This window comes from Acomys russatus, chromosome 10 (assembly GCF_903995435.1).
Source record: "Acomys russatus chromosome 10, mAcoRus1.1, whole genome shotgun sequence".
Taxonomy (NCBI): Eukaryota; Metazoa; Chordata; class Mammalia; order Rodentia; family Muridae; genus Acomys; species Acomys russatus.
The window spans coordinates 13,288,820-13,309,839 of record NC_067146.1 but is presented as its reverse complement, the minus strand read 5'-3'; the positions used below and the strand labels follow the sequence as shown (position 1 = coordinate 13,309,839).

Genomic DNA, 21,020 nt, shown 5'->3' with positions numbered 1-21,020 from the left:
AACTGCCATGTGGATGCTGGGAATTGAACCCAGGTCCTTTGGAAGAGCAGTCAGTCCTCTTAACAGCTGAGCCATCTCTCCAGCCCTCCTTAGCATCTTGTTGAGAGCCAAAAGCATTGTCACAATTAACTTCCTAGATGAGGTGTTAAAGCTGCCTTCGAGGAACACCATGGAAGTAGGCTAGGTGGGAAAGAGGAAAAGCAAGTTGACTTTGGAATGTCTCAGTGGTTAAATTTGCTCAGCCCTGTATCCAAACCAGTGGGCTGCGCTGAGGCTAAGTGCTAACTGTGAAAAGGGAGTGCAGCTTCTTGACAGCCATTATGTTTGTACCATGTTTTCCGTTTCCAGGGGAATGCAGACCACAGGGTGTGGTCTGTGACTCCATCCTTAGAAAATTTTACCATGGGGGACATTTTCTCCCATGTAGTAAGCAAAGAAACCAAGGAATGTGAGTTGAGCATTTCACTGCTACCCTGAGAGTTGTAACAGGGGGTTGGGCACAGCCTTGTGGCCATGGGAGAGGGCTGGTGGGAGCAGGTTGAGGAATCTTCAGGACCCTCAGCCTCTCTCTTACTTTATGATGAAATACAGGAATAATATCCAGGCCTCTGCTTTGCGGATCTGGTTGCTAAACCAAACTTGGGATTTTTTTTTTCTTCCTCTTGCTTTTGGGGACATACACTAATGATGAGATGAGTGTGTGAAGCAGTCCTTCCCTGCTGGCACCCTCCCAGTCGGCCTTGTCTTAAGAAACTAATTCTCCTGCCCCTTCAGTTTTGATGTCCTAAGGGAGAAAATTCCTGCAGCTGCAACCAGCCAGCCGTGATCTCCTAGAAGCAGAAATGGTTCTTGCACGTAAGCCAGGGTTCGGGGTAGGGGTGGGGGCTCATATCATGCGAAGCCAGGGTGTGGGAGCTTTTATGTCATGTTAAGCCAAAGTGTGAGGAGGCTGATTTCATGGTAAACCAGGGCATGGGGGTGGGGCAGGACAGGATTGTATCATGTGAGGTTCTGGAAATTAGAACTGTTTAGAGTAGTTTACACTAAGAGTAAGGGATGAGACCGGCAAGATGGCTCAGTGGTGAGAAGCCAACACACACACACACACACACACACACACACACACACACACACACCAAACAATCAATCAAATGTAAACAGGGGAACTCAAACCACGTGCTACAGGCCTGTACTCTCAGGAACATAGGAGGCCAAGGCAATAATATGGCAAGTTCAAGAGGCCTGCGTAGGCTGGGGATATAGCTTGGTGGTTGGGCACTAAATATAGCATGTGTGGGGCCTTGGGTTCAATCCCCAATAACAGAGAGGGAGGGGAGAAACAGAGACAGAAAAAGACAGAGAGATTGACAGGAAGAAGGGCTTTTCTTCTGGGTAGTAAGTAACAGGAACTTCCTAAAGGCCTTGGCTCCTGCTTGCCTTGGGCTTTTCCATCAAGTTCTGTGAACGTGGGCCCCAGAGAAAGAGTTGGGTCATCAGTGCATAAGTGAGCAACATGAGCTCAGGCAGTTTCTGCCTGAGGCTCCCCCTCACTTCCCTCTCTTGCAGGCCTGCTGTGGTTTTTCATGATGTCATCCATTCATCATTGTGAGCTGACTGGCTGCCCCCCAGGCCTTGGCCAGCTGCCCATGGTCAGAAGGGAAGAGACAGATCCCAGGACAACTGTTCAGAGGGCCCCTGAACATGTGCAGACATGATGACATCAGATCCACCTAGAAAGCCTTGGTGGAAATCAAAGAAGACAATAAAAATTACAAGATCTTATCCAACCTTCCCTTCCTTGAATGCCTGGGAAAAACTCAGGGGCCTCTTGGCTGTGGATGGGGAACGCAACCCTGGAGTGGACCTCGGTGTGGAGGAAGGACTACTCTGCCAGATGCTTCATTCTCCAGAATTCAACCTGTTTCCTAACTCCGTGGTGTTCGAAAGCAACTTTGTCCAGGTAATCTTGGGTGACTCGGGCCTGCAGTGGAGGGTAAACTGAGGCGGGAAAGCTAGAGGGCCCGAGACTGGAGGCTGACCAGGGTTTCTCCTGTAAGCGTACACCCATCGAGAGAGATCAAGCATTTTTGGCTGAGTTGGGGATTAGACATTAGAACCCCCAATTTACATCATTTTCATCCAGGTCTGTCACCTGAGGCCAAGTTAAGGCAGTGAAAGGAGACGCCCTTTGAGGAAGATTAGAAACAGAAGTATTGATGGGCAAAGAATAGGACCTAGGGACCCAAAAAAACCTGGGCTCAGAGGCCAGTCCCTGCTCACTGCTCCATTGTGCATGAAACCTGTACAAATCTGTCTAAACATGGCAAAGCACACGGTCTAGTTGGCACTTGATGTGTTTTTATCTCATTTTACCTCCTGGGCTCCTTGTAGACCAGACAGAACCTAGAATAAATGGAAGGACCATGAGGATGAACCTTCTTTTGAAAAAATTTTTTAATTTTATTTTTATTTTTGTATTTTTTTTTAAAAAAAATTGTTGTTGTTGTTATTATTTACAGTGCTCTGCCTGCATGTACACCTACAGGCCAGAAGAGGGCATCAGATCACATTATGATGGTTGTGAGCCACCATGTGGTTGCTGGGAATTGAACTCAGGGCATCTGGAAGGGCAGCCAGTGCTCTTAACCTCTGAGCCATCTCTCCAACCCTGGGTGAACAGTTTTGGGTTTTTTTTTTTTTGTTTTTTGTTTTTTTTTTTTTTGAGGCAGGGTTTCTCTGTGTAGCCTTGATTATCCTGGACTCGCTTTGTAGACCAGGCTAGCCCCAAACTCACAGTGATCCACATGCCTCTGCCTCTGCCTCCCAAGTGCTGGGATTAAAAGTATGCGCCACCACCGCCCGGCTTGAAAGTTCTTAAGCAAGGTCAAGAAGTTGTCAAGGGGGGGTGCACAGACACAGAGAAGATGCTCAGGAACTCCTCGCTCCTGTGCTAGCAGGTCCTTTACGTCCTATTAGAGAAATCTATGCAGATGGCTTGAGCCTATAATGCCAACACTCAGAAGACTGAGGCAGGAGGATGAGTCTAGCCTGGGCTATAGAGTAAGACCCTGTTTTTGTTTTGTTTAAATAACTTTAAAGAAAAGCTCTACTAGAGCTTTTAAACCAATACAGGTTAAAACACTTGTCAAAAAACAATGGTTAAGCAGTCATTTCCAAGTGTCATTTGACAATGTCTGAAGACATTTCAGTTGTCAGAATTTGGTTGGGAGTTTACTGTGGGCATCTAGGGCACAGAGGCCAAGGACACTGCTAAACACTCCACAACACACCAGAGCCTTCCTCTCACAAAGCAGCTAAGTGGCTACCATAGTATGGTGGCACACGCCTTTAATCCCAGCACTGGGGAGGCAGAGACAGGCTGATTTCTCTAGTCCTGGTCAACACAGTGAGTCCTAGGCCAACCAGAGGTATCGAAAACAAAAATTAGTGCTGAGTGGAAAAACTGGGCTAAAACATCTTGCTGCTTTTGCCAAATGCTCAGGCTGGGCCTGGGGACTGCATTGCAGGTTAGAAGGAACAGAAACTGGAAAGAAATCTACAAGGCCTCCAACACAATGGCCCTTGGAGTGACCTCTTCCGTGCCTTGCCTTCCCCTTCCGAACATCCTCCTGATGGCCAGAGTCAAATGGGATCATGGGCAGAGCCAGACATGGAACAAGCCATCCACAGCCCCAAGCATCATCCTGAAGAGGTAAGCCACACAGATGGGCATGAGAGATGAGAGGATGAAAGGGCACATCAAAGTGGAGGCTACCTGGTAACTAAGTTTAAGATGGGGAAAAATAGTCCCATGAAAATCTTCACTTACCAGGAAACTGGGACAGAGGGGAGGACAGTCTATTGGGACTCTAGATGAGAGAAGCATGGGAGAATAGCAAAGTAGAAGGATCCAGAGGGTCCTAGAAACCTACAAGAACAACATTATGGTAGGCAGATTTGGCTCAGGGGTCTCGCTCAAACTATGGCAACCAGCCAAGGACAATACAGGCCGTAAACTTCAAACCCCTACCCAGATCTAGCCAATGGTCAGAACAGTCTCCACACTTGAGTGGAGAGTGGGGTATGACTTTCACATGTACTCTGGTGCCTCATATTTGACCATGTCCCCTGGAGGGGGAGACCTGGTGGCACTCAGAGGAAGGATACCAGGCTACCAAGAAGAGACTTGATACCCTATGAGCATATAAAGGGGGAGGAAGTCCCCCTCAGGCACAGTCATAGGGGAGGAGAGTAAGGGGAAAATGGAAGGGAGGGAAGAATGGGAGGATACAAGGGATGGGATAACCATTGAGATGTAACAAGAATAAATTAATAAAAATAAATTAATTAATTAATTTTAAAAAAAAGATGAGAATAAAGCTGGACACTGTGGCACACACCTATAATCCCAGCACTCTGGGAGGCAGAGGCAGGCGATCTCTATGAGTCCAAGGCCAAGCCTGGTCTACAAAGTGAGTCCAGGACAGCCAGGGCTACACAGAGAAACCCTGTCTTCAAACAAACAAACAAACAAACAAATGGGGAGGAACTGAGAAGTCATTGCAATGACATTAATTGGGATTTTTGTTGTTGTTTTGGTTTGGTTTTCGAGACAGAGTTTCTCTGTGTAGCCTTGGCTGTCCTGGACTAGCTTTGCAGACCAGGCTGGCCTCGAACTCACAGCTATCTGCCTGCCTCTGCCTCCTGAGTGCTGGGATTAAAGGTGTGCGTCACTGCACCAGGCTTTTGTTTTTTGTTTTTTAAACAAAATCTCTTATAGCCCAGGTTAACCATGGACCCACTATGTAGTCAAGGCTGGCCTTGAACTCTTAACCCACCTGCCTCCTCCTCCTGAGCGTTTGAATTACACACATGTACTATCATGCCCAGTTACTAACTGCTCTGGATTGCAGTAACCTAAGACAGGTGGGGGACTAGGGAGATCGCTCAGTCAGTAAAGTGACGGCTATGCAAACATGAGCTTTATCTCCAGAACCCATGTTTAAAAAACACTGGGATTGTTGTGCACATGCATAATCCCTGCACTGGGGAGGTACAGATGGGTGGAGCCCTGGGGTTTGCTGGCCTTTCAGCCTAACTAGCATAATGAGCCCCAGGATTAGTGAAAGACTCTTACTTAAAACAAAACAAAACAAACAAACAAACAAACAAACAAAAAACATGGTGGATACCACTTAAGAAATGACACTTGAAGCTGGGCGATGGTGGTGCATGCCTTTAATTCCAGCACTTGGGAGGCAGAGGCAGGTGGATCAATGTGAGTTTGAGGCCAGCCTGGTCTACAAAGTGAATCCAGGACAGCCAAGGCTACACAGAGAAACCCAGTTTCAAAAAGCAAAACAAAACAACAACAACAAACAAAACAAAACAAAAAAAGAAAAAGAGAAGGAAAGAAAGAAAGAAGGAAAAGAAATGAAAGTGTCTCTTGGGCTGGAGAGATGGCTCAGCGGTTAAGAGCCCTGTCTATTCTTCCAGAGGTCCTGAGCTCAATTCCCAGCAACTACATGGTGGCTCCCAACCATCTGTAGTGGGATGCCCTCTTCTGGGGTGCAGGTGTACATGAACATAGAGCACTGACATACATAAAATAAATAAATCTTTAAAAAAAAAAGAAAGAAAGAAAGAAAGAAACTGTCTCTTTAAAAAATATGGTGGAGGGGTTTGGCGTTGTGGCACATGCCTTTAATCCCAGCACTGGGGAGGCAGAGGCAGGTGGATTGCTGTGAGTTTGCAGCCAGCCAGGTCTACAAAGAGTCCAGGACAGCCAAGGCTACACAGAGAGACCCTGTCTCAAAAAAACAAAATAAAACAAAACAAAATTGTGGTGGAGGGTGGGTGGTGGTGGCTCACACCTTTAGTCTCCAGCAGAGGAAGGCGGATCTCTGTGAGTTGGAGGTCATCTTGGTCTACAGAGTGAGTTTCAGGACAGCCAAGGCTACTCAGAGAAACCCTGTGAAGGGGGATACCTATTGGGGAGGGGGGAGGGGTGGGAAAGAAGCCGAAGAGATGCCTCAGTAGTTAGAATCACTGGCTCCTCTTGGTGGCAGTTAACAACTGCCTGCACCTCCAGTCTCCTGTGATCAGATGCTCTTTTCTGGACTCTGTGGGCACTGCATACATGTGGTACACAGACACACATGCACACAGAATCCCCATGCACATAACAAATAATAAATTAAAATTTCAAACTGGACGTCGTGGAACACACCTTTAAATCCAGTACTCAGGAGGCAGAGGCAGGTGGCTCTCTGTGTGTTTTAGGCCAGCCTGGTTTACACAGTGAGTTCCAGGACAGCCAGAGCTCTCTAGAGTGACTCTGCCTCAAAACCAAAAACAATAGAGGAAGACTGTGACACTGACCCTTGGCTTCCACACACAAACACATGCACGGACAAGCACACATCTGACAAACATGCGTGCATATAGCACACAGGTCATGTGAGGTAAGTAAGACAGGTCTTTCACTGGAAGGACAGAGTATTTGGTGCAAAGGGACACTTCACATGGACAGGAGTGGAGTGCTGCCTCCTAGTGCACTTGCCTTCTTGCCTCACTCTTCTGATTTAGCAGGGACCTCTGAGCCTCGGGTTAAGGAGTAACGAGGCAGTCAGACCAGGAGAGGCATGTTCTTTCCAGTCCTGGGTGTGCAACTAGCTAGACTCAATTTTGTATCACAAGCCACTGGCTGCAGTTTTTCCGCTATCGACTATGTCCTATTCAGGGCTGTAGCATATAGCAGCATGATGTTTGTGATAGAATTGCCTTTCCTGATTCTTGAGCCTTGTTTCAGTTTCCTTCCTGTTGCTATGATAAAATGCTACAACAACAACAACGCAGCTCAGAGGAGAAAGGGTTTATTTTGACTTACAGTTCCAGGCATAGAGTCCATCATGAAAGCCAAGGGAGACTGGCCTGGTGACAAGAGTGCAGGAAGCTGGCTGATCACCTTGTACTAAACAGGAAACAGACCAGGAAGTGAGCCCTGGCTATAAAACCTCAAAGCTCTCCCCCTACCCTGTAATGTACTTTCTTCAGCAAAACTCCCCCTTCTAAGGGCTCCATGGCCTTCCCAAACAGCACCATTAGCTGGGGACCATGTGTTCAAACAAATAAACCTCTGGGGACATTTGATAGTCAAGCCACCAAAGGCCTCCTCACACAGTCTGCAAACAGTCTTAAGGATCTCTAGATGGTGCCAGAGGTCCAGGGAACCCCATCATCCCTCCATGCCCTAGTGCCAGGGCTCTCCATCATGATGCTGGTATACATGTACTGCTTGCTCATTGCTCACTTACCAGGTCTAAGCCAGGCCCTGAAGCAGCTGGTTTGGGCCCTCTTGGGACCATGCAAGGTTAATGAATGAACAAGCTATGCAGGTGGGAGCAGCTCTCTTTTGTATTTTCAAGAAGGAAATGGCAAAACTCCATGTCTCCGGCCACCTTACTCTTGAGCTACATCTGTGGCACAGGATTCCCACCCCCACTCCAGGAACGCTGGCCTGAGAAATCACAGCCGGGTAAGACTGGCAGGTCCCAGGGCCAGAGGCCAGACATACTGAATCTGAATATTCAATATTGTCTGGATCTTAACTGAGTGCCCCCAGGGAAATCTGCTTTCCCCAGAGTTTGAGCACCACTGACCAAGGACTCTTTCCTACCCCTAAAAGCCCCCACCCTTGAGGCACATCAGCAGTGATGGGGAGGCCTAGGTGTCGTCTTCTGTGCCTTTAGCATTCTCCCTTTGAAGTTTGTGGAGCTCCAGATCTGTGACTACCACGCACGCGTCCTGCAGTTGAGGACAGTCACTGAGAAACTCTACTACCTAAAGCTCCACCCTGACCATCCTGAGACTGTCTTCCACTTTTGGATCCGCCTGGTTCAAATTCTGCAGAAGGGTCTGTCCATCACCACCAAGGACCCTAGCATCCTTGTCACTCACTGCCTGGTCCCCAAGAACCTTTGCAGCCCATGTGGAAAGTCTGAGGTAAGAACCCCCCATGGCCAGCCTTTAGCCAAGACCAGAGTTGGAAAGGGGTGACCCGAGCAGCTACTGCTGAGTGTGCTGAGGAGTGCCCTCGGCTCTAACTGTACTCCAGACACAGCAGCCCTTATGGGCACAGAACTCCCTTTTCTAAGTATGTACGCTTCAGCAAGTGGACACGGTTGTGCAGCCATCAGCCATGACCACAATTCAGTGGAAATGAGCAAGAGGGGAGGGTTTTATTTATGCTCATTTTCTGTTAGTTTGGCCTTTTGAGACAGGGTCTCATGTAGTCCAAGCTGGCCCTAAACTCGTTATGTAGCCAAAGCTGGCCCTGAAATCCTGAGCCTGCTGTCTCCGGCTCCCAAGTACTAGGATTACAGGCATGTTCTACCATGCCAGGCTCAAAAAGACTTTTCTGGGGTGTGTGCATGTGTGTATGGAGAGGGTGGCTGTGCGCACTGTGATGGGTGTGCAGTGGCTAGAGGAAGATGTCATATATATTCCTCTATTCCTTTTGCTGAACCTAGAGCTAGGCAGGTGGCCAGCAAGCCCCAGCAATTCTTCTGCCTCTGCTCCCCCCCCTCCACCCCATTGCTAGGGTTGGAGCTGTGCATGGGTCTTTACATGTACGCTAGGGATCTGAACTCAGGTCTTAAATTCTTTCACAAGCACTGAGCCATCTCCCTAGCCCATGAATGAGGGTTGCTGTTGTTGTTAACATAATTGTAGGAGTTCTGTTGTTAAACAGGGTCTCACTATAGAACCCAGGTTGGCCAGAGAGTCCAGATCCCCTGCCTTTAGCCTCCAAGTGCTTAGATTACAGGCACATACTACAACACATGGCTTTGGAACTAAGGGGTGTGTTGCTTGTTTTAGACAGGGTCTCATTCATTCGTGCCTTTTGAGTTATGGTCCAAGAAATCAGGCGTGTTCAACAACGGTAGTTGGCAAACAGCTTAAGAAAGGGTTGGTGGGTAGAATCTTCAGAGAAATCATGAGAGAGTGTTGGGCTTTGTGCATAGGCTTTTGGTGTCTAGAAACTGGATAAGCCGGAAAAGGAAAGGCGGCACTCTCTGAGGCACAATATAGAGGAGTGAGTATACTTAACAGCGAAGCTCTGCAAGCATCTGTAGGGGGGTGGGGGTGGGGGGATGAGAGGAGCTGGGGGGCCTGGGGGGTGGGGGGCAGGATGGGGAGCCTCTAGGAAGTGAAAGTCCATTGCTTTATTAATGGGATAGTTACCCTTCCCATCTCCTTAGTATGTCTTCAGGTGAGTCAGACTTCCTGACAGGCAGTCTCCTGGTCAGGTGACTCACGGGTGCCATTGGGAAGGATCTCTGGAACTCACTGACCAGATAGTCCTGCAGAGCCAGTGAGAGCCAGGTGCAGCAGAAGGCTTGTCTTTAAATATAAAGTGGAAAATGATAGAGGAAAAAAACCACTCAGTGTTAACCTGTAGCCTCTACATGTGCTCTCATGTGTGTGCATGTGTCCCTGTATGTGCACACACATACATAAACAGGTACAAATGCACTAACATCTACAAAGCAACTGCATATAGGTCTTTTCTTAGAGGAATTAAAAAAAATTTTTTTTATGTGCATTGGTGTTTTGACTGCACATGTCTGTGTGAGAGTATCAGATCCCTTAGAACAGGAGTTACAGACCATTGTGAGCTGCCATGTGGGCTGGGAATTGAACCTGGGTCTTCTGGAAGAACAGCCAGTGTTCTTAACCACTAAGCCATCTCTCCAGCCCGAGGAATTTTTAAATATTAACTTCTCTTAATATACACATTTAAGCTGTTAAAATTCATATTAACAAGTTAACCATACTAAGTCTATGTTGGCAAGTATGCAGCCAGGACCTTACCAAAGGATAAATCAAACACCAACAAAGAGAACTGCTTCCATGAGCAGATGGGAGAGTCTGAGTCCCTACGTTTCAGAGTCTAGCTAGAACTTGGTGTTAGGAAAATGCAGAGAGCCCAAGGCTTAACCTCTTGTTTATTCCTTCTCCGTATAGGCAGTGCAAAAGAAACCTCAAGGCCCCCGGTCTAGTGAGAGTCTCATGCAGCTGATGGCCCAGGGGGAGAGTGAGGCCCTATCCCTGATCCTCACAGATTTTCATCAACAGAAACAGCACAGGTACATGAATTTAAACCAGGTTGGCACATGCCACCCTCGTGTAGCCCAGAAGGTCCCAGCAGCGAGACCCCTTGGTAAAGGAGCACTGTTAGGGATGTGATGTCACAAGGCACTCAGTCTTACTGTCTTAGTCTCCAACACAGCAAGAGGGGTAGGCCTGACTCTAGAGGAGGTGTGCAGAAATGAAAATACTTCTTCAGCAATGAAAATGAGCAACAGGCATGGAAGAGTGAAAACTAAATCCTACCCCGTAGCTGACTCTATAGAGGTATAAGCACGTCAGCATATAACCGTGCTTTAAGCCCTCCCGAGTACGGAGAGTTCATTTCCCTGTTGTCTGAGCGCCTCTCTGGACTTTGTAGAAGTGCCTAAGGTAGCTCCTAAAGTTGAGTGTCCTGGGACGCTCCGGGGTTCAGGCTTGCCTTCTCCATACCTGAAGAAATGCCCCTATACTCAAAGACAATGCATTGTGATATGAGAAACAGGAAGCCAGCTGTGATGACTCACATCCCTCTCTCCAGCACCGAGGCAGGCAGATTGTTTCAAAGTTGAGGCTACCCCAGGCTACAGAATGAGTTCCAGACTAGCTTGGGCTACCGCGAAGAAAACCCAAAACCGAATTAGTAAAGTGCACAAGGAGAGAAAATTGAAGTCTCAAAGAGAAGGGGCGTTGTTTTAAGATAGGATCTCTGACAGCCCAGGCTTCACATTCCCTAGGTAATCAAGAGCCATCTTGAGTTCCTGACCCTCCTGCCTCCACCTCCCAAGTGCTGGAATTATAAGAAAACCTGCGCCACCATTCCAGGCTATGGAAGACATACCCCTGGCCCCGCCCACACACACCCCAGCTTACTGGGAATTGAATATAGGGCCTCAAACCCTGTCATAACAGGAACCAGTTAGAGCAGCTCAAAGGCAAATGGAAAAGAGCTGGGGCAGTAAGCAGAGGCGCTCTCAGAGTGCTTGACGGACCACAGACCAGCGCCTCCGCTTTCATATCTGTAATACTTAAAAGATAACAGCACCAGCCTGACCTGGAAACCGTTGGGATTAAATGAACTCATAAGCATTCAAGTACTTAGCATGCAGATGGGGAAGCAGATGTGAGTGAGACCTCAAATATTAGTGTGCATCACTAATTATCTTGGGAAAAGTTTAACAGTTGTATAAAAAGATCATCACTGCCAGGTGTGGTGGCGCACACCTGTAATCCCAGCACTTGGGAGGCAGAGGCAGGTGGATCTCTGTGAGTTCAAGGCCAGCCTGGTCTACAGAGTCCAGGATAGCCAAGGTTACACAGAGAAACCATGTCTGGAAAAACCAAAAAGAAAAGGAAAAAGATCATTATTGTATATAACATACAGAAAACTATAATTACAAAATATTTACATACAGGGTCACATTGTGACCTAGTGCTGAATTCTAACAGAGCAAAGGTATATTGAAATAACTTTCAAAATTTTTTTTTCATTTATTTATTATATATACAGTGCTCTGCCAGCATGACAGAAGAGGGCATCAGATCACATTATAGATGGTTGTGAGCCACCATATGGCTGCTGGGAATTGAACTCAGGACCTCTGGAAGAGCAGACAGTGCTCTTAACCTCTGTGCCACCTCTCCAGCCCCTCCCCGCCCCCCCCACATTTCAAATTCTTAAATCACTGATTTTGTAGCACAAGCAGGTCTGAAATTTTTTAAAAAGACTTTTTATTTATTATGTATACATTGTTCTCCCTGTATATACACCTGCACTCCAGTTGTCATTATAGATGGTTGTGAGCCACCATGTGGTTGCTGGGAATTGAACTCAGGACCTTTGGAAGAGCAGCCAGTGCTCTTAACCCCTGAGCCACCCCACCCCATGAAATTTAAGTAACTGGAAAGATGATCTTGAACTTCTGATTCTCCTGTGTGCTGGAATTACAGGCATGAGCCACAGGACCTACCTGACCTTGTTTTGTTCTGTTTGGTTTTGAAACAGGGTCTCACTATGTTGGCAGTGCTGCCTCAGAATTCAGGATCTTCATGCCTGAGAATAGAAATAGACACAATCCCAAGTCAATTTACTATCCAAGGGGAATTGAACTCAGCTACTTTTCTATTATCATGATAAAATGCTGTGACCAACACAATTTACATAAATGAGGTTTATTTGGGCTTACAGCTGCAGAGGGCTCAGAGCCCACCATGACTAGGAAACTAGACAGCAGCTAGTGGCAGGTGTGGCAGTAGGAACAGGAAGCTGAGAGCTCATATTTTCAAATGCAAATACAAAGCAAAGAGTGGAAGTGGCATAAGGCTCTAATCTCAAAGCCTGCCCTCTGTGGCATACTTCCTCCTACAAGACTGTAGCACCAAACAGAACCATCAACTGGGGACTGAGTGTTCAGATACTCAGCCTAGTGTGTGCAGTGTGTGTGTGTGTAGTGTGTGTGTGTGGTGTGTGTGTAGTATGTGTGTGTATGTGCGTGTGGTGTGTGTGTAGTGTGTGTGTGTGTAGTGGGTGGTGTGTGTGTGTGTTTACAAACCACCACAGATCCCTTTTGCATATATCTCATGCTAAGTTACTGGCTTTCACACAGAGAGTCCTACAGCCCAACCCAGTCGCAAGGAAGCCTGAGAAGAATATTCTCCTTTAGGCACAAGCCCAGGCAAAGTTAAGTATTTTCAGTCTGAGATAATTCCAGCACTCAGGAGGCTGGGGCAGATGAATTTGAGACCAACCTAGGCTAACCTATCCCCACACAATTAACACCCCACAAAGTTAGGTGCTCTGTCTCCAAAGGAGAAGGGAGCAGGGTTAAAGGGAGCCAACCACCAATCTCTGACTTTTAATTCTGGAAGGTTAGAGAAAGCTAAGCCTCAGTAGAGAAATAGGCACTAGGGCTGGAGAGATGGCTCAGTGGTTAAGAGCACTGACTGCTCTTCCAGAGGTCCTGAGTTCAATTCCCAGGGCACTAGCCACGCAGAGGGGAGGCTGAAGAGTCAGGCAGCCTGAAGAAACAAATGGCTAAGGCTTTGTCCAGAGGAGGAAACTTAGTGGGTTTAGAGAAAGATCAAGAATGGCATTGGAGGGGCTGGAGAGATGGCTCAGTGGTTAAGAGCACCGCCTGCTCTTCCAAAGGTCCTGAGTTCAATTCCCAGCAACCACATGGTGGCTCATAACCATCTGTAATGTGATATGGTGCCCTCTTCTGGCTTGCAGGAGCACTGTATAAATAATAAAGCAGGCGGATCGCTGTGAGTTCGAGGCCAGTCTGGTCTACAAAGTGAGTCCAGGACAGCCAAGGCTAACACAGAGAAACCCTGTCTCAAAAAACCAAAACCAGACAAACAAAGAAACAAACAAACAAAAAAGAATGCCATTAGGCTCTGTAGAAGCAGACAGAGGCCCAGCCAAGCAGGGCCTGAGAAACCATATGGAGGGTTTTAGAGTCTCCATGGAAGGAGCCTTGTTTGCATTTTACATATGCTGTGATCCAACTTACACCTGGGAATGGTCACTGCAGCTGTGGCCGCTGGAAGGGTAGGAGGAGAGGGAGACCAGATAAGCAGCTAAACTTCCTAAGGCGCATGTGCAAAACGGGTCAGGGAGGTCCGAGAAAACATTAGAGAGCATCACTTCTGCTTCCCTGTTATCTTAGTAGTTGCTTTGTCCATGAAGCTTCCTCAGTTTCCCAAAACGAAGCCCCATGTGATAATGCTTTGCACCTCTCCAGGCTGCAGTTATCAGTTTTTGCTCCTTAGCAGCAACACACCCCTGAACAGTAAACAGCATGCATGGCTGAGATGCAAGATCCGAGAGAGGGTCACACCCCCTCCTCCTCAGACAAATCAGTGCCAGGGGCTCTGTTCCCGACCTCCCTCCATGCCAACTCCTTTCTCTTTTCTCTTCTGGAAACACGATATGCATCGCACCCACTGAGTGCAGCCACAGCTGGCCTTTTTCATGTTTATATCTGTCTGTAAATCTTTTGCATCGAGAGAAGTCTAATAGGGATAAGCTTTGGAACATGATTTCAGGGCTGAACATGTAGCTCGGTTGGTAGAACGTTTGCCCTACTAGCCACAAAGCCTAGGGTGGATCTCCAGCACTGCACAAACCAGGCGCGGGTGGTAGTACGCGCCTGTCATTCCAGAACTCAGGAGGCAGGAGTCATCTTCGACTACATAGGGGGTTTGAGGCCAGCCTCAGATACATGAGACCATTTCTCCAAAAATAAATAACAACAACCAAAACTGTTCTTCTCCTTAACTTTTGGTCTTTGTTTCCTTGACCCTGAAATGACTGGAGTTCCAGGAGGGGCAAAAAGGTGAAGATCAAGTACAGCTGCTCAGGTAAGGCAGGCTTGTATGCTGGGGAGAGTCAGGTCCTCTGTAGGCATAGGACTCAGATACCCCACCACACCCCCTGGGACCTTCTGCATACCAGTCGGGAGCACCATAACATCTCCATGCCACAGTTGGCATCATCACTCTGGACTTTTTGGCCGCCAAAGGCAATTTGGCACCAGATCCCAACCATCTATTTCTTTGAGATGTTTCTGTCTTCTTCATTTCCAGTTCCACAGAATGGCCCTAGCCACTCCTTTTCCCCTCGCACCTGCAATATTAATTTACTGATTCACTGACTTATTCAAAAGCATGCACCGGAGGCTCTTGCAGTGCCAGTCATGCACACTGCCTTCTCAAGCAGACAGAGTCACCCAGTACACACCAGACTTAGAGAAAGTGCTTTCTAGACGACATTCAAAGTTCATGCTGGGAGGCCAGCAGTATATGACGGTAGTCGGTCCTTCACACTCAGGAGGGTACTGTCTGAGCAGAGGCCATATCTGATAGGATCAGGACTGATGGGGCAGTTGAGGCCATGCGAGAAAATGTGACACTCAAGAAGCAGCAGTGGCTCCCTGTTGCCAAATTCTAGTCTACCCGAGTCCTTTGGATGTGGTCCTTCAGTGGCTTCCCTGTCTTTCCTGACTCACCTGATCACACACTTTCTGCCTCTACTGCAGCCACATCTGTGGCATTCAGATTTCAACCACGCTTCCTCAAACTGTGGTCACCTCCCGCCCACTTCCTTCCCCTGGGGAGCTACTCTCACCCCAACCTGTCCTAAATCCTATACCGCACATTCCTGGCGAGACTTACCTTCCTCCTCATAACCTCACACACTTCTCTGGTTCCCTTATAGGCTTAAGGCTTATTTCTCAATGAATCTTAAATTGCAGCCATGCTTCTCAGGCATCTAAAGTGGCAAGCACAGCGCTGGGGACACAATGGGAGTTCAATAAACAGCTGGACCTAAGACCATTGACAAATTAATTCTCTGGTAGACAGCCACATCATGACATGTTTAGAAATGGAGAGGGGGTTCTAGATCCTAGGGGAACTAGGATACAAATCAGGGCTTTTTACAAACTCCTGAGGGGAATAAATGGGTTAAAGGTCTGAGGGAACATGGGCAAAAGGAGTGGTTGACACTTACCTCATGGTTAATAAAAGAACTGTTGATAGGGTTGGAGAGATGGCTCAGTGGTTAAGAACAGTCACTGCTCTTGCAGAGGACCCAGGTTCAATTCTCAGCTTACAAAACAGTTCGCAGGTGAATGAAACTCCAGTCCTGGGGGACCCCACACCCTCTTATGGCCTTCATGGGCACCAGGCATGCATGTGGTGCACAGACATACATGTAGGCAAAATAGTGATACATATAAAATATAATAAGGAAATCTAAAAAACCAGCAACAGCTGCTGGGAACTGACCCTCTGTTTTCAACATTAAGAAGACAGTTTTTCCCAAAAGAAGCCCTAAATCTGAATTTTTAAATATACTCTGTAAAAAATGGAAGTACAGCATATACCAACATTTAGTGGGCAAGAAAGATGTACCAAAAGGAAGCCTGCGTTCAACACTGAAGACGGAGGCGGGGCTGCCAGCTCGTAAGTCTTGACAGGCAAGCAGAACCTCACTTCCTCCTGACCTGTGACTGCTTTTTCACATGCCATGACCTTTACATGATGTCAGCTAATTTTTCTCATCACGTTCACAAATGCGCACCCTTTCAAATATCCCATGAAGTTGGGGATGAGGAAAAACAGAATATTCAAGGATATTTCTAATGACTGCTGCTGGGACTGGAGAGAAAAGATTTAGAATTTTAGGGTATCCACTCAGGTATTGTTGTACACACCTGTCATCCGGGTGCTTGGAAAGCTGAGTTGGGAGAAGCACCTCAACTTTGAGGCCAGCGTGGTCTATATAACAAGTTATAGGATAGCCTGGGCTACATAGTAAGCTCCTTAACACCAAAAAGCATTTCAGGACACCTGATGATGGGCTGTTCGTAGGTTGACTTTAATGAGCCACAGTGGGATGTTCTCTAGACCCCGTCTTCTTGCTGGGCCCGAGTACTGGGCAAAAAAGGAAAGTTATGTGCCAGGCTCTTGGGTCCCTTGCTGTCTCCTACTGAACCACGCCAGACATCAGCCCTCTTTTGGACCTTCTGGGTGGAAAGGGGGGGAGGGGCGGCTGGGGAGATAACTCAGTGAAGGACTTGCCTTGTAGGGAGGAGGGACTGACTTGGAGCTCCAGAACAAATGGAGCTGAAGAGATTGTCTCAGTGCTTAAGAATGCATGTTCCAGAGGATCTCACAACTACCAGCTCCAGGGGAATCAGGTCACTTGTATCTACTCGCACAGGAACGAACACACACACACACACACACACACACACACACACACACACACACACACAGACACACTCACATGTACAGGCAACTAATGGGGCATTCCTGTAGTCCCAGCCCCAGAAAGGCAAAGCAAGGAGGAATCGGAAGCTCAAGATCTACCTCGGCTGCACAAGAGCTCAGGGCCAGCCTGCGGAGGGGGTTACGGGTAGATACACTCAGCGTAGACAACCAGGGGCCTCATTAGCAGGTGCACCAGCTGACCCTTGGTCTTGTTAGAGTGCTGCTTCTGATTCATTCATTAGACATGGGCATAAGGCCTTGAAGCCATGCATTCCTAATATTATGATGCCAAGGTTTTGGTTAAATTTTGAATAGCCAGGGGCAAAGGGTCTAGGATGAGGCTCTGGCTTTGGTCTTCTGGTTTCAAGGCCCTCGTCAGTTTAGTTGACGGAGTCTCCTTGGGGAAGGCTTACTCAGTTAGCCTGTCCCAACCATGACGTTTCTCTCCAATCACTGAGGCTATTTTGCTCAACACGATATAGTGGTTAAGAACATGGGCTCTGGAGCCAGGTTGCTCAGCTTTGCACAGCGGCTCTGCCTCACCGCAATGTGGCCATTAGTAAATTAATCAGCCTCTGTGGGTCTAGGAGTCTCTACCTGTAAAATGGGGATCGTGAGAGGGTTGCCACTAAGGATAAAAGGAACAAGAATGTGTGTGGTTGTCTGACATGCCTCTCCTTACAACTGTTGGCTTCCAGAATGTTCTGTGAGCCAGAGTGCAAATACATTCCTTTTCTTAATTAGGGAAAGCCACTCCCAGTGAAAACAGCGTCCCCTGTACCCGCGACCTCAGTTGGAGGGATGCGTTCATGTATGGAGAGTGGGAGAGAGAGAACCCCTCTGGGCCACAGCCCCTCTCGCTCCTCGGCACTCTGGCTGCCTGCAGCAGGCCATGGCTGTCCTTAACTGGAGGTACGGTGGTGGTGGGGTCGATCTGGTGGCCTTCACAGGCAGGCTGCAGTTCAAACTCAGAATCAGGACCCTGACCTCAGGGTGATTCCCAATGCTATGGTCAGGGCATGGGTCGCTGGCCACGGTGACCTCAGCTCTACTCTTGTCTCTTGTTGTCTTTGCCTCCGATGATACTGAGTGAAATTCTGCAGCAACTACGGCGTCTCCCACAGTGACATGGAAGGACAGACTGTTAAAATGCTGATCTCGGAACTAGAGCCTTCGCTTCCTGCTGTGTGGGGAGGCATGGGGGCTCCTCATAGAGCTCAGTTGTTCCCGTGATCCTTCCCTCCCTCCTCCCTTAGCTCGTGGTGTCTTTAACTGATGGTGGTGGGGTACCAAGAGGGAGCCGGAGCTAGACTGCAGGGCTGGGTGAGGATAAACTTCCCCGGGCCCCAGGCTTTCTCTTCCCCATGCTCCCCGGCATTCATTCAACAAGCATTGTGAAGCACCTTCCACGCCCTGTGTCTAACAAAGCCCTAAATGAGGTGGGTTAGTGTGAAGCACCTTCCACGCCCTGTGTCTAACAAAGCCCTAAATGAGGTGGGTTAGTGTGAAGCACCTTCCACGCCCTGTGTCTAACAAAGCCCTAAATGAGGTGGGTTAGTGTGAAGCACCTTCCACGCCCTGTGTCTAACAAAGCCCTAAATGAGGTGGGTTAGTGTGAAGCACCTTCCACGCCCTGTGTCTAACAAAGCCCTAAATGAGGTGGGTTAGTGTGAAGCACCTTCCACGCCCTGTGTCTAACAAAGCCCTAAATGAGGTGGGTTAGTGTGAAGCACCTTCCACGCCCTGTGTCTAACAAAGCCCTAAATGAGGTGGGTTAGTGTGAAGCACCTTCCACGCCCTGTGTCTAACAAAGCCCTAAATGAGGTGGGTTAGTGTGAAGCACCTTCCACGCCCTGTGTCTAACAAAGCCCTAAATGAGGTGGGTTAGTGTGAAGCACCTTCCACGCCCTGTGTCTAACAAAGCCCTAAATGAGGTGGGTTAGTGTGAAGCACCTTCCACGCCCTGTGTCTAACAAAGCCCTAAATGAGGTGGGTTAGTGTGAAGCACCTTCCACGCCCTGTGTCTAACAAAGCCCTAAATGAGGTGGGTTAGTGTGAAGCACCTTCCACGCCCTGTGTCTAACAAAGCCCTAAAAGGAGGTCCAGCCACTATGCAAGCAATCTCTATGGCGTTTCCTAGGCGGGCGCCATTGTACTTTGTTCTCCTGTACCCCACCCCCACTGCTGGTCCCCTTCTCTTTCCAAATTGTCTTCGATCCTACTTTCCCATCATCTGCATTCCATTGCTCTGCATTTCCTCTCAAGATGTCTCCCTGCCTTCCTATGATCTTTCTACTTTCATGATCTACATACAATATACAACACACACATAACACACACACACACACACACACACACACACACACACACACACACCCCTCAAATAAATGTAATAAAAAAATTTAGGTATTATCAGTGAAATACTAACTCTTCCAGGAGACTATTTATTAATAATTGAAATTTTTTACATGTAAATAGGGGCCAGAGTGACCATTCTGCAGTTAAGAACACATCCTGTTCTTCCAGGGGACCTGAACTTGGTTCTTAGTACTCACTTCAGGCAACTCACAACTACCTGTAACTATAGCTCCAGCTCTGACACCTCTGGCCTCCACAGAGAGTTGCACTCACATGCACACACATAACTAAATAAAAATTAAAATGTGAATAAGAACAAGTGCCCCCTCCTGTGGCTTCACTTTCTAGTGTTTCAGTGAGCCACAACCAAATACAGCCCCAAAATTAAGTGGGGGCTCAATACTTCATATACATATATGTGTATATCAGAAGAAATGACATCTTTACAGTTTGGAGTTGTCTGCAGTTTCTAAAAGCCCCTGGTCAGGGGGCAAAGCCCCATTAGTGTGCCTATGCAGTCACAAAAGAGTTTTTCAGGTAACCTATATGATATTGACCACTTTTCTCTCCGGCCCTCACAGGAAACTCTATATGATGCTTCCTTTCCCATTGGTGAGAGGTTATGCAGCCCACAGCCAGCACTTCTCTTCGGCGGTCAGTTTCAGGGGGCTCTATCCGGACAGAGGGAAGGAAGAAGTTGCCACAAGGAGCAAACCAGAGTCACTGCAGCACCAACAGAAGCACCTCTTCATCTGTTCTGCCTCTCTCTCCATGTGTTCCCACCACCGCCTGCCTGCACTACAGCAACCTGCACACCATGGCCCAGGGTAGCAGGTAGATTGGGATGCCCTCTCCAAAAGTCTGGAGCCTGGAGAAGAGCAGCAAGGGAAGCAAGCCCAGGGGACCAGTGACAGGAGCAAACTGGAGAGGCCACAGAAGCTGGTGGGAGAGGTCAGAGAAGAGAGGCAGAAAAATGTATGGCAAGACACAGAGGAGACCTGGGAGGAAAGCTGAGAAGAACTAGGCAAGAAGCCCGTCATCGAGAGATGCCCCGTCAGCGTCTATTTATCTAATTAACAAAGTAAAGCCGTAAACCGAGGAGAGAACTGTAGTTTCCTCCCTGCTCACATCACTCTGGAACAACCTCATGCCTCTTCCTCTGCCTGTTTCCCAGCTCTCAGGCCTGTTCACCTTGCCCTGGTTTGGACGCTGAGGAACAATCTTCTGTTTGGGTTTTGAGATAGCACCTCACATTTCCCACCTCACAGGTGCTGGGATTTTTTTTTTTTTTTTTAAGATTTATTTAATGTATATGAGTGCTCTGTTTTCATGGACACCAGAAGGAGCCATCAGATCCTATTATAGATGGCTGTGAGCCACTGTGTGGTTGCTGGGAATTGAACTCAGGACCTCTGGAAGAGCAGCTAGGGCTCTTAACCACTGAGCCATCTCCCCAGCCCAATTACAGGCATTTTGGCATTTTCAACCACTCCCCCCAGTCTATGTGGTCCTGGGGACCAAACCCAGGGCCTCAGGGCCTCAGACATGCTAGGCAAGCACTCTACCAACTGTGTTAAGTCATCAGCCCCTCCTAGGAACAATGACTGGAAAACAAAGTGTTAAGATAGGGCGACTTGGTTCAGAGGTTAAGAGCACTGTCTGCTCTTCCAGAGGTCCTGAGTTCAATTCCTAGCACCCACATGGTGGCTCACAACCATCTATAATGAGATCTGGTGCCCTCTTCTGGCAGGTGG

At 48.0% G+C, this 21,020-nt stretch overlaps 1 protein-coding gene across 1 annotated transcript; it reads left to right on the top strand.

The window, feature by feature from the left end:
• Positions 1-614: 614 nt before the first annotated feature.
• Garin1b (golgi associated RAB2 interactor 1B) lies at positions 615-20,479 on the top strand. The gene is made up of 8 exons (XM_051152473.1): positions 615-855; positions 1,567-1,960; positions 3,528-3,712; positions 7,752-8,004; positions 10,030-10,151; positions 14,450-14,493; positions 17,653-17,831; positions 20,441-20,479. The coding sequence occupies exons 2-8, from the start codon at positions 1,712-1,714 to the stop codon at positions 20,477-20,479; spliced, it is 1,071 nt and encodes a 356-aa protein (XP_051008430.1). The 5' UTR covers positions 615-855; positions 1,567-1,711.
• The last annotated feature ends 541 nt before the right edge of the window (positions 20,480-21,020 follow it).

Excerpts from the sequence above, each read along its gene's own strand:
- Garin1b (XM_051152473.1), top strand. The coding sequence starts at position 1,712 with ATGATGACATCAGATCCACCTAGAAAGCCTTGGTGGAAATCAAAGAAG. Across the intron at positions 1,961-3,527 it reads TCGAAAGCAACTTTGTCCAG|GTTAGAAGGAACAGAAACTG; the intron begins GTAATCTTGGGT and ends ACTGCATTGCAG. Across the intron at positions 10,152-14,449 it reads CATCAACAGAAACAGCACAG|TTCCAGGAGGGGCAAAAAGG; the intron begins GTACATGAATTT and ends AAATGACTGGAG.